The sequence below is a fragment of the Mauremys reevesii genome, linkage group 1 (assembly GCF_016161935.1).
Source record: "Mauremys reevesii isolate NIE-2019 linkage group 1, ASM1616193v1, whole genome shotgun sequence".
Taxonomy (NCBI): Eukaryota; Metazoa; Chordata; order Testudines; family Geoemydidae; genus Mauremys; species Mauremys reevesii.
In genome coordinates this window covers 304,729,851-304,745,220 of record NC_052623.1, presented here as the reverse complement: position 1 = coordinate 304,745,220, position 15,370 = coordinate 304,729,851, and the positions used below count along the sequence as shown (strand labels likewise).

At 45.5% G+C, this 15,370-nt stretch overlaps 1 protein-coding gene across 2 annotated transcripts in view; it reads right to left on the bottom strand.

Annotated features, from left to right (window-relative positions):
• The window catches only part of NELL2 (neural EGFL like 2), a 221,853-nt gene that overhangs the window by 150,519 nt on the left and 55,964 nt on the right, over window positions 1-15,370 (bottom strand). The window contains exons 6-9 of one of the 2 annotated variants that reach the window (XM_039505120.1): window positions 12,104-12,176; window positions 11,840-11,937; window positions 10,735-10,863; window positions 2,833-2,935 (exon numbers count right to left, since the gene is read on the bottom strand). In XM_039505120.1, coding sequence (XP_039361054.1) covers window positions 2,833-2,935; window positions 10,735-10,863; window positions 11,840-11,937; window positions 12,104-12,176 — 403 coding nt within the window. The remainder of the gene's footprint in view (window positions 1-2,832; window positions 2,936-10,734; window positions 10,864-11,839; window positions 11,938-12,103; window positions 12,177-15,370) is intronic. The other variant, XM_039505129.1, reaches the window with a different exon arrangement.

Sequence of the window (15,370 nt, the reverse complement as noted above, 5' to 3'; positions counted from 1 at the left end):
GATGGAAGAACTCTGCCTGGTGTGTGACAGAATGGGAGGCAAGGCTGCCATAGATGCCCTGCTCCACTCCCCCATCAAAATAAAACAAAAGCACTCCACTCTTGCCCTTCCCACCACCACGTGACCAAGCACAGTGACTACAGGGCACTAGAGCTTCAGTAACCTCCAGGCATGAGTTGAAGGTGCAAGAAAGAAACAGTGACACAGGCCACTTAGCATTTGCATGAGTGTGCCAACACCACAAGCAACTCCACAAACATACCTGTGAAGCAAATACATATTCCATATGTGTCCTTTACCCTCCCTCCCCATTCCCTGGGGTTTACCATCACCAGGAACAGTCTGACCTCTGGCACTCTGGCTTGTTCAGTCTTATGATGATTAGGGTCACAAACTAAGCTCAGGATTTCGTCCAACTTTGACATACAGTAAGTTCCATGATATGAGTTTTCTTGTGGTACTGTTTCATAAAGCAATGTAAGTGTTAACGTTACTTTACTTTTCCCTGTACATGTGAAAATTTCTCTTGATGAAGATTATAAACTTAATAATAAATACAGATTAATTAATAAAAAGGAATTTTTAAAAATGAAAATGAGAATACAGCAAACAAAATGGAACCTATAGCTATATGTTCATATCCCCAGAGTCTACATTTCTGCCTTTCATGAAATAAATTGAAAAATGAATTATTAACTTTAAAAACCAAGATGAAATAAAGGATCGTTTTATGCTCTGTTCATTTATTTCCACTACTTTATTAGAAATTGCATATGTGTGTGTATTTGGATGACACACTGACTGAACAACTGAATTAATGGTGCAAGAGGCACTGGATTAACAGCACAGGAAACTGAAGTCAGCTGTTACATTAAATACACACAAAAAGGTAATGATGGTGCAGCTTCATCATATTGCGATACCAAGCATTTCACCCATTACCAAAAGGTCCCATTTTCTGTAAGATAGGCTCATTGTTCATCATGCCCATACAGCTCTTGCCCTCTCTGCTGAGCCTGCCAACAAAAATACCAATTGTGATGTGGACATTTGTCCATAGGAGAGCAACAACTCATTTCACATACTGTAGCTGACCAAATGGATTTCAAATGTCTTTCAGTCTCTATCAACATGGGCAAAATTTGAAATACTGATTTAGAGTTGACGAGTCTCATATCCTATTATCAATTCCCTGAGCCATCTATTCCTCACAGAAATTCTATGTTGCTGGTAAAAAAGTATATTTGAATTCCAATTTCCTCTCAATTAGATTTAATCTACTAGAATAAGGTAATAAGGCTTCATAAAATGGGATGGTCTTTGTGTAACTTCTAACAAAATTAAATATAAATGAACTGTGGGAGTAAGATCAATGGAGTACAAAATGTCTTCTTGAATTTTCCTTACAACAAGTCATTCTAATTAGCTGTGAGATCTTGCACACTGGGTAAGAAAAAATTATACACAACTGTAGGGTACCAATGAAACATACAGGACCACCTCAAAAATTCTAGTACAAAGAAATACATGCACAGTTTAATGTACAGGAGCTTAAGAAAAGGTTCTGCCATTGCTTAGTATAACTAAATACTGTATATGTGTCCACCACGGAACATAATCAACCTCAAGTACTATATCAGACCTCCCATGGATTTGATTAACTTAAAAATTCCCCTCCACAATCCTGACTGCAATCATCCCCAAAATACAGTAAAACCACAGGCAAACCTCTATCTTAAGTGATCACTTTAAATTATCCCCATGCAGTATCCAGTAGATTTTTGTATGACCTTTTGTGAAAGAACACCCCAAGCTACTGATTTTTTTCTGGTCTCTTGGGTGGTTGTTTAAGCCACTGTCTACTGTTTCCTTAATTGCAGAACAAGAGCCATAAAGCAGATCACTATTTCCAATGCTGTAATGTTATTTTGGAAGTATATTCTTCTAGAATGGAATAGAGCTGAAAAACGAGTTCAAGGCACAAGTATTCTGAGCATTTTTTCTCTCAGGTGCTCGGCTGACTAGTTCTTGCTCACATGCTCAGGGTCTAACTATCGTCATATGTGGGGTCAGGAGGGAATTTTCCCCCAGATCAGATTGGCTGTGACGCTGGAGGGGGCAGGGGTTCACCTTCCTCATAGAATGTGGGTGCAGGTCACTTGCCAGGATTATCTGGGTATGTCTCATTTAATCATTTCCCTGGAGGGCCTTGGGCACAGGTGCACCTCAGTCCGTCCTATTCTCTGTCTGTGGCCCATAATAATCTAGTCTTCTGTGGGTCTCATTTACACTGGTCTGATTTCCATTGCTGGGTTTAGTATGTGCGTGCCAGGTGGTACTGGTGGCCTGTGATATATGGGAGGTCAGACTGATCTGGCGGTCCCTTCTGGCCTTAAACTCTATGACTTGATGTATCTGCATGTCTAGCCAGCCAACCAATCAAATAAGACTGCATTCAAAGATGGGAATAGTGGTGACTAAGGCTTGTTGACACAATTTTTGTCAACTTTCTTTTTAATGGAAAATAAGATTTTTGTTTAAATGAAAATTTTCAGAGAAAATGTCTGCTTTTTTTAAAAATATTTTTATTTTTTTGCCAGAAAATTGAAACCTCCAAAACCAACATTTTTTGGCTGAAAACTGAAAAAATTTCAGTAACTAGAAAATTTGCTGTTTTCCAACAAAGCTGAAATTTTCCACAAAAGGTCCCAAACAAACCATTTTGCAACCAGCTCTATTGAGTGACATCTCTATTGAAAGGTACATACATCTTCCTTTCAGATTTCAAAATATACTATTTGACAGAAAGAAGAACCAAACAGTAAAACTTACGTTGGCATTCTTTACAGCACTTGCCGTCCACATATGCAGGAGCAGAATTCAGTAGGCAATCAGAAAATGGGCAAATCAGTGCTTCACATTGCACAGTACCATTCTGGGAAGAAAAAAAAGGTGTTTAAATGTAAAATAAAGTTTTTGCGAAATACATGAATTTACAAGCGGTTTCTTAAATGTGAAAAACTCCTCAGCAATACCAAAATAAGTCATATTTACAATGTTTCTCTTAATTATTATTATAAAGAAAGATTCAACCCTAAGTCTTTAAAAAAATATTACTCCAAGTAGGCTTTTTATATGAGTCTGATGTGTTCATTAAGATGAAAATAGTTTTGCTTGGTAAAAAGAAATCTTAAATCATTTGGAGCATAGACATTCTGCCAATCAATTGCAAATTGGTAGATTAGTGTGAAGTATAAAAGCCTCATAGAACAATACTGTGACTTACAATTTTCACATGAAAGACTGAATTCATTTTTAAAAAGATAATAATATCATAGCTGTATGAAAAATCTGAGACAAAAACATAGCATGTATTTAACACTTTATCTCAATCACAGGCATTTTATCTGACTATATCAGGCTAGGTTTGTTACTGATAGTTTCTTCTACTTACAACTTCTACTACCTAACAACAAACTGTTAAAAACTGAACTGGTAATTTTTTCCCCAGAAATTTGTGGAACAAAAAGACAATAAGCCTAAGAAAAACAGTTCAAGGTATTAAAGACTGCAGCACATCGATCTCAGGCTTTTGGGCCTACTCCAAAGTGCACTGCAGTCAATGGGAGTCTTTCCATTGATTTCTAATGGGCTTTGGATCAGGCATTTAATGAATGTTTTAAAATGGATGTGCATTAACCAAGACATTATAATCTGGTACTTGCAAAGATACATGCAATTAATTCTGGAATGTTGGTACCTGAGGGGGTCTTCCATCCACCTTAAAACAAAACCTTTTTTATTTGTGGTATAATAGGACATGCATACAGCACTGACATTTTACATTTTATTACATGTTGATCTAGATGTAACCAAAGAAGACTTAATGGAATCAGGAACAAGGGATCCATTAAATCATCTGCTAAGAACAACACTGTATTTATAGTATACGAAAGAACCAGGGAATTAATTATCCAGAAAAACAGTCTGTAATACAATACTTGGAGAAAACTTGACGGGGTAAGCATATTGCTTCCAATATAGTTCTTACTTTACCTAGCATCCTCCTAGGCATGCAAGAAAAATGGGGCAAAACTACATATGCTGGTCCTGCTGAAAAAAATATATAAAACATTTTTAATATACTGTGGTTCTTTACAAAAACAGGTTTGCTAGCACTTGATTGTTACCACCTTGAGAAAAAAACAGTTACTCACCTTTGTAACTGTTGTTCTTCGAGATGTGTTGCTCATATCCATTCCAATTAGGTGTGTGCATGCCACATGCACAGCCATCAGAGAATTTTTACCATAGCAACACCCAGTGGATTGGCTATGGAGCCCCCTGGAGTGGTGCCTTCATGGCGCTCGATATATACCCCAGCCGACCAAGCCCTTCCTCAGTTCCTTCTTGCTGGCTACTCCAACAGAGAGGAAGGGGGAGGGTTTGGAATGGATTTGAGCAACACATCTCAAAGAACAACAGTTACAAAGGTGAGTAACAGTTTTTTCTTCTTCGAGTGCTTGCTCATATTGATTCCAGTTTGGTGACTCCCAAGTCTTACCTAGGCGGTGGGGTCGGAGTGAAGCAATGTGGACTGCAGTAATGCTGTACCGAAAGCTGTGTCATCCCTGGCGTGCTGGACGATGGTGTGGTGTGAAGCGAAAGTATGCACCGAAGACCAAGTCGCTGCCCTGCAGATCTCCGACAATGAGGCCTGGGCCCTTGTGGAGTGAGCAGTGAGGGGCGGGGGCAGTACACTGTCCAGATCATAGCAAGCACGGATGCAGGATGTGATCCATGAAGAGATCTGTTGAGAGGAGATGGGGAGGCCCTTCATCCAGTCCACTACTGCAACGAAGAGCTGGGTTGTCTTCCTGAACTGCTTCATACGCTTAATGTAGAAGGCAAGAGTCCTATGGACATAGAGGGAGTGCAGCCACTGCTCCTGGTGACTGGCGTGCAGTTTTGGATTAAAAAACAGAAGAAAAATATCCTGGCTGATATGGATGGCTGATACCACCTTGGAAAGAAAGGCCAGGTGAGGTCAAAGCTGCACCTTATCTTTATGGAAGATCATGTAAGGTGGTTCCGAGGTAAGGGCTCTCAGCTCATAGACACACCGCGCCGACGTCATAGCGACAAGGAAATCAGTTTTCCTGGAGAGGTAGAGAAGGGAGCAGGTGGCCAGCGGCTCGAATGGTGGCCCCATGAGTCTGGAGAGGGCCAGGTTGAGGTCCCATGTGGGAACTGGCTGTTGAACTTGTGGGTAGAGATGGTCCAGGCCCTTGAGGAACCTGCTAACCATGGGATTGGCAAAGACAGAGCAGCCATTCGCACCTGGGTGAAAAGTTGAGATGGCTGCCAGGTGAACTCTGACAGAAGATGCCACCAGGCCCTGCTGTTTTAGGTCCAGGAGATACTCTAAAATGACAGGCACGGACGCCTGGAGAGGGGGTGTGTTGCGCGGAGTGCACCAGCATGAAAACCGCCTCCACTTAGCTGTATATGTGGCCCGAATAGAGGGCTTCCTGCTGCCCAACAGTACTTGCTGTACAGATTCCAAAGAGAGAAGTTCTGAAGGGTTTAGCCACACAGCATACATGCTGTGAGGTGGAGAGACCGTAGGTTGGGATGGCAGGGGTGACCGTGATCCTGAGTAATCAGGTCTGGAAGAAGAGGCAATGGGACTGGAGCATCCACAGTGAGCTCGAATAGCGTGGTGTACCAATACTGTCTGGGCCACGCCAAATCACTCACACCCTGTCCCTGCGCACTTTGAGCAAGACCCTGTGCACAAGGGAGAATGGGGGCGTAAAACAGTTGACTGTCCACGGGAGCAGGAAAGCATCTGTGAGAGAGCCCAGGGAGAGGCCTTGGAGGGAGCAGAAAGCCGGGCATTTCCGATTGCTGAGGGAGGCAAACAGGTCGACCTGGGGAAACCCTCACCTTCGGAAGATGAGGTGGATGACATCTGATCGTAGCGACCACTCATGGGAGCAGACAGACCTGCTCAGGTGGTCCGCCAGTGTGTTCTGGACCCCGAGTAGAAAGAATGCCACCAGGAGAATGGAGTGGGCTATGCAGAATTCCCACAGTTGAACAGCCTCCAGACAGAGGGGGGAGGAATGGGTCCCCCCTTGCTTGTTGATGTAGAACATGGCCGTGGTGTTGTCTGTGAGGACCACCACACAGCGACCCTGCAGTCGCTCCTGGAAGACTTGACAGGCCAGGTATACCGCCTCTAGCTCCCGGATGTTGATATGAAGGGAGAGCATGGACGGGGGCCATAGGCCCAGCGTCTGAATGTCCCCAAGGTGGGCGCCCCTTCCCAGGGCTGACGCATCTGTGACCAGGGACAAGGAGGGCTGTGGGCTGTGAAAAGGGACTCCTTCACAGACCGCCTGGGGATCTAGCCACCAGCAGAGAGAGGCCAGGACCTGCTCCGGGACGGTGACAAACAAGTTCAGGTTGTCTCAACCTGGGCAATAGAGTGATGCCAGCCAGGCTTGTAATGGGCGGAGTCTAAGTCTGGTGTGCCTGGTTACATATGTGCAGGAAGCCATGTGGCTGAGAAGACTCAAGCAACTTCTTGCCAACAAGGTTGGGAAGCTCTGAAGGCTCCAGACGAGGGCCACTATAGCCTGGAAACAAGCATCTGGCAGGAGGTCTCGTGCCTGCATGGAGTCCAGAACTGTCCCAATGAATTCTATTCTCTGGGTTGGTTCTAGTGTCAACATTGCCATGTTGAGAAGGAGGCCTAACCAGCTAAATGTGTCCATGACCAAGCGAAGGTGGGACTGCACCTGTTCTATGGTGTGTCCCCGGATAAGCCAGTCATCAAGGTAAGGGTATACCTGCACCCGCTGTCAACCAAGGAAGGCTGTCATGACCACCATACATTTGGTGAACACTCGGGGGAACATGGAGAGACCAAAGGGAAGGGCCGTGAACTGACAGTGTTCACAGTTGACCACAAACGGAGGAAGCGTCTGTGCGCTGGATGAATCGCTATGTGGAAATATGCATCCTTCATGTCAAAGGCGGCATACCAGTCTCCAGGATCCAGGGAAGGTATAATGGTGCTCATGGAGACCATGCGGAACTTCAACTTTACCATGAACTTGTTGAGTCTGCGTAGGTCCAGAATGGGCCGAAGCCCGCCCTTGCCTTGGGGATTAGGAAATACCAGGAGTAAAACCTCCTGCCACTTAGCTCCCTTGGAACTGCCTCAATTGCCCCCATGGCGAGCAGCATCTGAACCTCCTGAATAAGGAGTTGCTCGTGAGAAGGGTCCCTGAAGAGGGACAGGGAAGGAGAGTGGGAGGGCATGGAGGAAGAAAATTGGAGAGAGTATCCCACTTCCACCATGTGGAGGACCCAGCGGTCTGTGGTTATCTGAGATCAAGCACGGTGGAAATGGGATAAACGATTCAAGAAAGGTGGGGCAGGATTCTGAACAAGGTTCGGTATGCCGTCCTCTGGCGTCCCTTCAAAAGGCCTGTTTTGAGCTGGACAAAGACTTGGTCGGGCCCTGGCCTTGTCCTGATGGGGGGTTGGAGGGCTTCCTCCTGCCATTACGTCCCTGCCGCCTATAGAAATCCTGCCTCGGTCGAGGAGGATACGAGCATTGTTGTGACTGCTGAGGCTTGAAGGGTTTCCACTGGGTAGCCGGTGTGTACATGCCCAGGAACTTCATTATTGCCCTTGAGTCCTCAAGGTTTTGTAGCCTTAAATCTGTCTTTTCCAAAAATAGGCCCTCTCCATCAAAGGGGAGATCCTGTAGTGTTTCCTGAAATTCTGGTGGCAGACCGGAGGCTTGCAGCCAGGAGATACGCTTCATCGCAATCCCTGAGGACAAACTACATGCAGCAGAGTCTGCAGCATCCAGTGAGACCTGCAAAAAGGTCTGTGCCACTATTTTGCCCTCTTCTGCCAAAGCCCCAAACTCCTCTCTGGACTCAGGAGGTACTAACTCCTTAAACTTCAGCATGGAGTTCCAGGAGTTAAAATTGTAATGGCTCAAGAGCACCTGCTGATTAGCAATCCTGAGCTGAAGTCTCCCTGAGGAGTAAACTTTGTGTCCAAACAAATCACGGTACTTGGCATCCTTCGATTTGGGTGCTGGGGCCTGCTGGCCGTGCCGTTCTCTTTCATTCACTGATGCCACCATGAGTGAACAGGGCTGTGGGTGGGTGAACAGATAATCATACCCCTTTGAGGGGACAAAGTATTTCCGCTCTACTCCCTTAGCAGTTGGGGGAATGGACACAGGTGTCTGACAGATTGTTCTGGCGGTGGTTTAGATGGTCCAAATAAGGGGTAGGACCACCCTTGATGGAGCCTCCATGGACAGAATATCCAGATGGGGGGATCCTCCACCTCTACCACCTCCTCCACCTGCAGGTTCATATTCCACACCACCCTGCACAGGAGGTCCTGGTGGGCACGGAGGTCTATCTGAAGGGGACCCGAGACTGTAGCACCTGCCACCACCTTGTCGGGTGAGGAGGAGGAGGAGGAGGCCACAGGGGGAAGAGGGTCATCTAGGGCCTCTTGTGGAGCTGGGCCCAGCTGTCCTGTGCCAGCCACCTCAGGACCCGAACCAGGAACCGGTGTTGGAGGAGGTCCTGTAGCAGGGAGAGAAGCTGCCATGGTCTCCTGCCTCCTTGGGTGGGCCGACTGCGGTAGCTTCTGGCACTCGTGGCTCGGACAGGGCTGATCGAGAAGACCCAGACACAGCACCCTGGGCCTGGTGGCATGCCCAGGGCATCCAGAACGGCCACTGAGTGGGCCCTTGAACGGGACCTTGCTCCTGTGCCTGCCAATGCCCAGCCCCTGACTCCAGGCGGCTATGGTCCAAATGGTGGCATTTGGAGAAACGCAACCCCGCCTCCAATCCTGAAGAACGAGAAGTGGAATGTGAGGGTCATGGTGGTGCCAAGCGGAACTATGCCAGGTAGCATCGATGTGGCGATGGCAAACAGTGCCGTGATGATGGAGAACGGTGCCGGGACCTGGACCAGTACTGGGACCTGGAACAGTGCCTGGATCTAGAGCTGGGCCGAGATGATGACCAGCACCGAGAATGGCGTCAGCTCCAGGATCTGCTCCTCAACAGCGACCGGCAGGCAGATCTGTGCCGCAGCCGAGACCAGTGCCGGAAGTCGGAGCAGTGCTGCAAGTACGACCGGTGCTGCAAGTACAACCAGCACCACGAAGGAGAGTGGTGTCAGGACTGCGAGCGGCGTTGGGAGCGGGAGCAGTGCCGAGAGTGGGAGCGGTGCCGCAGCTTGACCAACGGTGCCGGTGGGTGGATTAGGGCTGGCTTGCCCTGGGACAGTGCCACATGTACAGGAACCAGTGCCTTGGCATGAGGCTGAGGGGATACCGATGCCATCATGGCAATAAGATCCCATGCAGCCACAAAGGTATCCAGGCTGGATGGCAACTGGACCTCAACCATGCTGCGTGTCGGGGAGTCCAGAGGTACTGGACTCGACAGCTCTCCCCTTGGGGCCAGAGTCAATGGTGCCAAAGCCATAGTCTGTGCCCTTAGATGCTCCCCTGCAGGACGCGTCTCCACAGGCGGTTCCAGAGAGGCTGGTCTCTGAAGAGGCAGGCCACCCTTTTCAGCTTCTGGTGCCACTTCTGGCCAGGAGAAAGGGAGCGTTGCTGGGCTGATGATGTCGGTTGCAGTGCCAGGTAGCGTCGGTGCCGCGGGTCTCGGTCAGAGTCCAACCACGGTGTAGCTTCTACTGGTGCCGCCGGGGCACTGCGCACCGAGGCGCTCAGTGCCGGATCTTGGCATGCTGCAGGAGGCTGAGAGCTAAGGACCGCCTCGATGAGGAGCTGTTTTAAATGAAAGTCCCGCTCCTTCTTAGTCCGGCGACGAAACTGGTCTGCTTGATAAGACTCCCCCAGACACTTCAGGCAAGAGTCATGGGGGTCGCCCATTGGCATGGGCTTAGAGCAGGAACCACAGGGCTTAAATCCGGAGCCTTGGGCATGAGCCCAAGAGAAAAATCGGGAAGGAGGGGAAACCCCCCACCCCACTAATATGAACTATAACTATCAACAACTATAACTATTAACTATTAACTGTGAACTATTAACTATTAACTATAAACTATGCTAGGGAGAATGGAGAGCAGCGAAGCAGGACTCCACAATTCCAATGACCATCACGGGCAGTAAGAAGGAACTGAGGAGGCGCTGGGTCAGCTGGGGTATATATTGAGCACCATGAAGGTGCCACTCTAGGGGGCTCCACAGCCGACCCACTGGGTGTTGCTAGGGTAAAAATTCTCTGACGACCGTGCACGCGGCACGCACACACCTAATTGGAATTGATATGAGCAAGAACTCAAAGAATAACTGTGAAAGTTTCATCATTATATTGTCTCATTAAAAGTGTAAATCAGTGGTTCTGTAGGTTCGGCCGATCATGGCTCCCAGTGGCTGCGGTTTGCTGCTCCAGGCCAGTGGGAGCTGCTGGAAGTGGCGCGGGCCGAGGGACGTACTGGCCGCCGCTTCCAGCAGCTCCCATTGGCCTGGAGCAGCAAATCATGGCCACTGGGAGCCGTGATCGGCTGAACTTGCAGACGTGACAGGTACACGGCCCGTCCCGTCAGGGGCTTTCCCTGCTCAAGTGGTGGAACAGGTTTGGGAACCACTGGTGTAGGTAAAGAGGACATCAGGGTCCCTGAGTCTCTACTCAAATTGTAGTCATACCATGCAAGTGCAGTTCTTACAGCCATCTGTCCAGGATTCAAATTCTCTGTAGGTGGTGCCCTTCATGGTGCAGGTCCTTTCACAATAGCACTGATCCAATTTAGTCATCCTCTGCTCAGCTCGGGACAGCTGTACACATTTCACAAAGATGGGTTATTACATTGGTAAACAGTTTCCATATAACTAAATAATGATCTAACTGCCATCTACCACCCAGGATTTCAGAGTGAAAAAGTACACGTGTGAAAATGCAGTCAGATGATGACTAAATGGTTATTGTGAAATATTAAATGATTAAGTGTTCAGCCATTAGAGCAGAAAACTTGGAAGCTGAGACATGCTGCCGCTTACTTTACACAATGACATCATGGGACTACTGATGTGAGTAGGGCAAGTGGCTTATCTCTGTGAAGCATCCATTTTGAAATACCCAAACTACTTGCAGGTAATTATCAGATCATGTGCAGAACACATGAACTTGAGAGATGGGGAGGCAAGAGTTCTTGTTAATTGCAAGTAAAGCTCACATTTTACATGTATAACACTTATTCCTGCCCTTGAACCAGGATATTTCAGTAATTTGTGCTATATTGTAAACCAATGCAGTGTAACATTACAGAACCCAATATCAAACCAGTGTGTCAATAGCACTGCTACAGACATTTAAAGCACTGACCTTTTTTACATAATGATGTAAGGTGATGTATGCCCATTGGTAATTGGGTATGTTTTTTATATGATCATCAGATAGTAGATGTAGCTACTGCTTGAAAGTCCTCAGCCTCAGTACTTTCCTACTTTTAATCTGTTCTTTGAACAGCTCAGGTTTAGAAAAGTCTTAAACCAAAAAAATCCTGCTGCAACAAGCACTTAAAACATGGTAACCTGTTTCATTCCAGTTTTACTAAATCCTTAGGTCTGACAGATACAGCTTGCATATTTATAAACCCTTGTTCAGGAATGTTGATGGTATTTACTATGAAAATGTGCAATTGCATGAAAATATTGAAATGTAAGAAAGCTCTCTGAATGGAACATCTGTATTTTTTGAGAGAGACCTAAATTGAAGCCTATGCCCCACACCATGTCTCTAAGTAACTGTTACCTTAGCTGATGTTTTGGCTAAAATGTCCTGCAGCTCCATGATTTTCTGTACAAGTCCATGGAAGTCATTACAAGTTGGGCAGGCTGGAATTACAAACACTACATTTGTTACATTTGTCAAATTGTATATACAATAGGTTCAATCTATACAAGTCACAGCTGAGAACCAATACATTGGAGCTCAAGGTTTTAAGAGAGCTTGCAGGACAAAAATGAAGCAAGAAGCACACCTTTGATTCTATGGTGTAAGAACTTATAGACTTACTGCGATTAAGATCTGGGCACTGAGAAATAAATCCTTGAGGCATGACAAGTAGTTGCACATCTTGCATTATGCCCTGTGTGCAAGTGGAGATAGAAAAGAAAGAAGAGCGGGCATTATTTTTACCTGTCAAAATAATATTCCACAGCAATGTTCACCACATAAAACTTTAGAGCTCACACAGAAAAACTGCATGAAAAAACCACTGTTTATGAATACAATACTTATTTGCACCCACTGTGGTGATGGGAGAGCAAAGAGTAAGTAGAATAGATAGCTGTACATGTACACACATACTGAACCATTTTTAAAGGCATATGATTAAATGTCAAGATGTAATTAAATGACAAGAGTCTGGTTGTTTTGAATTCATTGTTATTTTTAGTTACCCATTGAAGAAAAGCTTGAAAATGACCTTTAAAGCAACTTAAAAATTAATTTCCAGTTTCAGTGTCTTTGAAACACTGTTTTAAATAAAATGCAAATGTTCACTGAACTACTGTTGTCAAACAGAAGTGAAGATTAAAGAAACTTGAGTCATGAAAAACAGATTCAGACAGGCATTTCATGATTTTGATATGGATCTTTTCATATAGCATACCTAATTTAGAGAAGCAACATATCTATTCTACAGCTACAGAGGAGCATCTTGACAATTTAGGGGAACAGGACGTTTAGCATGAAATTCAAATATGCCAGCTGGAAATGACCTGTTTCACCCAGAAGGACAGATCACATGTTTACAGGCAGAATTCACATACATCCTTAGTCATTAAGATATAATTAGCAGCTACTTTGCTGCTCTCCTAAAGCAAAGGCCAAACACAATTTAGAAATTAACCATCCTATCACACACACTGCAGATATCCCTTTCATCTACCCTTCCTTCTATGCCTTACACTGATCTTCAGAACTCATTCTTAAAAGAAATGCAATGAACTGGCAATGAATTACAACAGGATTTATAGTGCTATGAAGAAAATGTATCAAAACATTGTGGGCTCAATCCTAATTGAAGGCCAAATCCCACACTGATTCAGCAGAAGCAAGTTTAGGTTCAAAACCAAATAAAACCCTAGACCAGGAACTTCATAAGTGATCCATGATTTTGGGGGCCTCACTTTTTTGGCTATCTAATATGAAACACCTTAAAAGGGCCTGATTTTCAGAAAGTGCTGGGCATACACTTTCAGAAAACCAAGCCCCTAGGCACCCAAACCTACTAGTCATTTATTAAAATCTTGGGCTACAAGTCTGGAGAGATTTACACTATGTTCAATATTTTTGTTTTCAGTTTAATCATCTGTAATATCATATATTGAACAATCAATAAGATCAACGTATTTTGGATGGATTGGTGCTACTATTCCTTGCTGAATTTCATTTAATTTGGCTTTTCTCAGTAAGAAAAAAATCTCATGGTATTTTGACTAATCTAGACTTTCTTGACAAACAACTAAAATAAACCAAAAGGCAACTACAGACGGTGTCTTTCATTTTACACCTTGATGTGTGTGCATGTTCCATCACAGTCCAAGACATTTCAGAAAATGGATGAGTATCATGTAAAGGCTTGAAAAGGTAGAAATAAATACATGATAATCTAAAAACTGTATTAGTCATAAGCAAATACAGAAAATTAAGTGAGTTTTGGAGCAGTATAAGCAATCGTGGAAGGGCTCACTCACCCTTGGAGCAACCCCTTGAGTCACTGCAAGCTGTTGCCACTATCTTTGGCTCCAGCATCTCCTGCCGGCCAGCTGCCTCTGGCCCCAGGTCCTGTGGCTCAGCCCTCCGGCCAAAACAGCTAAATTCAGACCCCTTCTGGGTATCATAAACAAGCCCTCACAAAATCCAAAGAAAACTGAATAGTTCTCCTATCCTCTTTGGCTACTGTGGTCTTTTCTTCTCTACTTACAAATCCTATCTCAAGGCTTCCCTCGCAGAAGCCTACATTGCCCCATCATGTGCTGTCCTCAGTCTCTCTGTCTGTGTAACCTAACCCTGGGCTTCGCTCAGCCAGAGAAACTGGTCTTCTCTGCTGTCTCTTCCCACAAGTAGCTCCTTCAGGCTACTTATTACAACTTAGCTCCATCTCCCCTCAGGTTGGGAGCCAATTAGCTCCTCTCCTCCCCAAGTGCAAAGCCTGATTAATTGGGTGCTTTTGCAGGTGATGGGATTAAGCCCCATTACACAAATCTCTCAAGGTAGTGCCCATCAGGACTCTCTCTACCCATCACTGTACGGGGCCCTGCAGTTGCCTCCTCTAAGTAGTACTCAGATAAACAAACAATTTTTATAATCTAGCATGTCTTCAGAACGTCCCTTCCAGGATTCTCTATCTTGGAGTGTATCTGCAGGGCCTCTTTGGCAGCCGTTCATCTCTCTTGAAATTCCCATATCTGTTTACTCTCCATGGACAGTCCGGCCTCTTGTGATTGCCCTTTGGGTGCCAGGGCAGGGTCCACGATTGAGGCAACTTCTATTTCCTCATTCAGAGCATCCATTCCCCATGAACCCACCCAATCCAATTCCTTTTCTGCAGGGGCCTCTTCATGGCTTTCAGAGGTTGGGGCACCCTTGTCACATATTTCCATGGTTCTCAGAGCAGCCAGCTCCCATTTGTGTGGCTGCCAACAATTCTTTTCATATGCCAGCTCTAGTCTTGTCCAAATCTGTTCTTGCTCTTGTTATGTGGCCTTTTCTATTAGTTTCTGTCATTAGGGTTGCCAATTTTGTTTGGATGTATTCCTGGAGGTTTCAATCACATGACAAGCTTTAATTAAAGATAGATCTTTAATTCCTGGAGACTCCAGGACAATCCTGGAGCATTGGCAACCCTATCTGTCATGAGGTTTTCACCTCCTCCAGCTCTTGGTTTGCCTTGTGCAATTGTGTTTCTAGGGCCTGTAGCTGGCTTGGTGTCTCTTATTCAAATCTCTCAACTACATTTCCCCAGTCCTTTGAGTACTCGGCCCTATCTCTAGGCCACCTGGCCCAACAACCTGTGTCCAGATGAGAGTTGCCTTATGGTTAATCTGTTCATGTGATATCCCTTCTTAGGGACAGGGATAGGGCTGGGAAATTAGGCCAGTGTCTCCCTACAATTATGGGCAAGGAGAGGTTTCTCAATATACCAACTCTCAGCTTGTACCTCTGTTTTTGCAGTTGGGAGTCTACTCCCTCAAACCAGTGTCCAACCACACCTGGAGTCAATCAGTCCTCTCATTTCACATCTAAACACATAAGCAGTTCCGGTAAGCTGGAGCA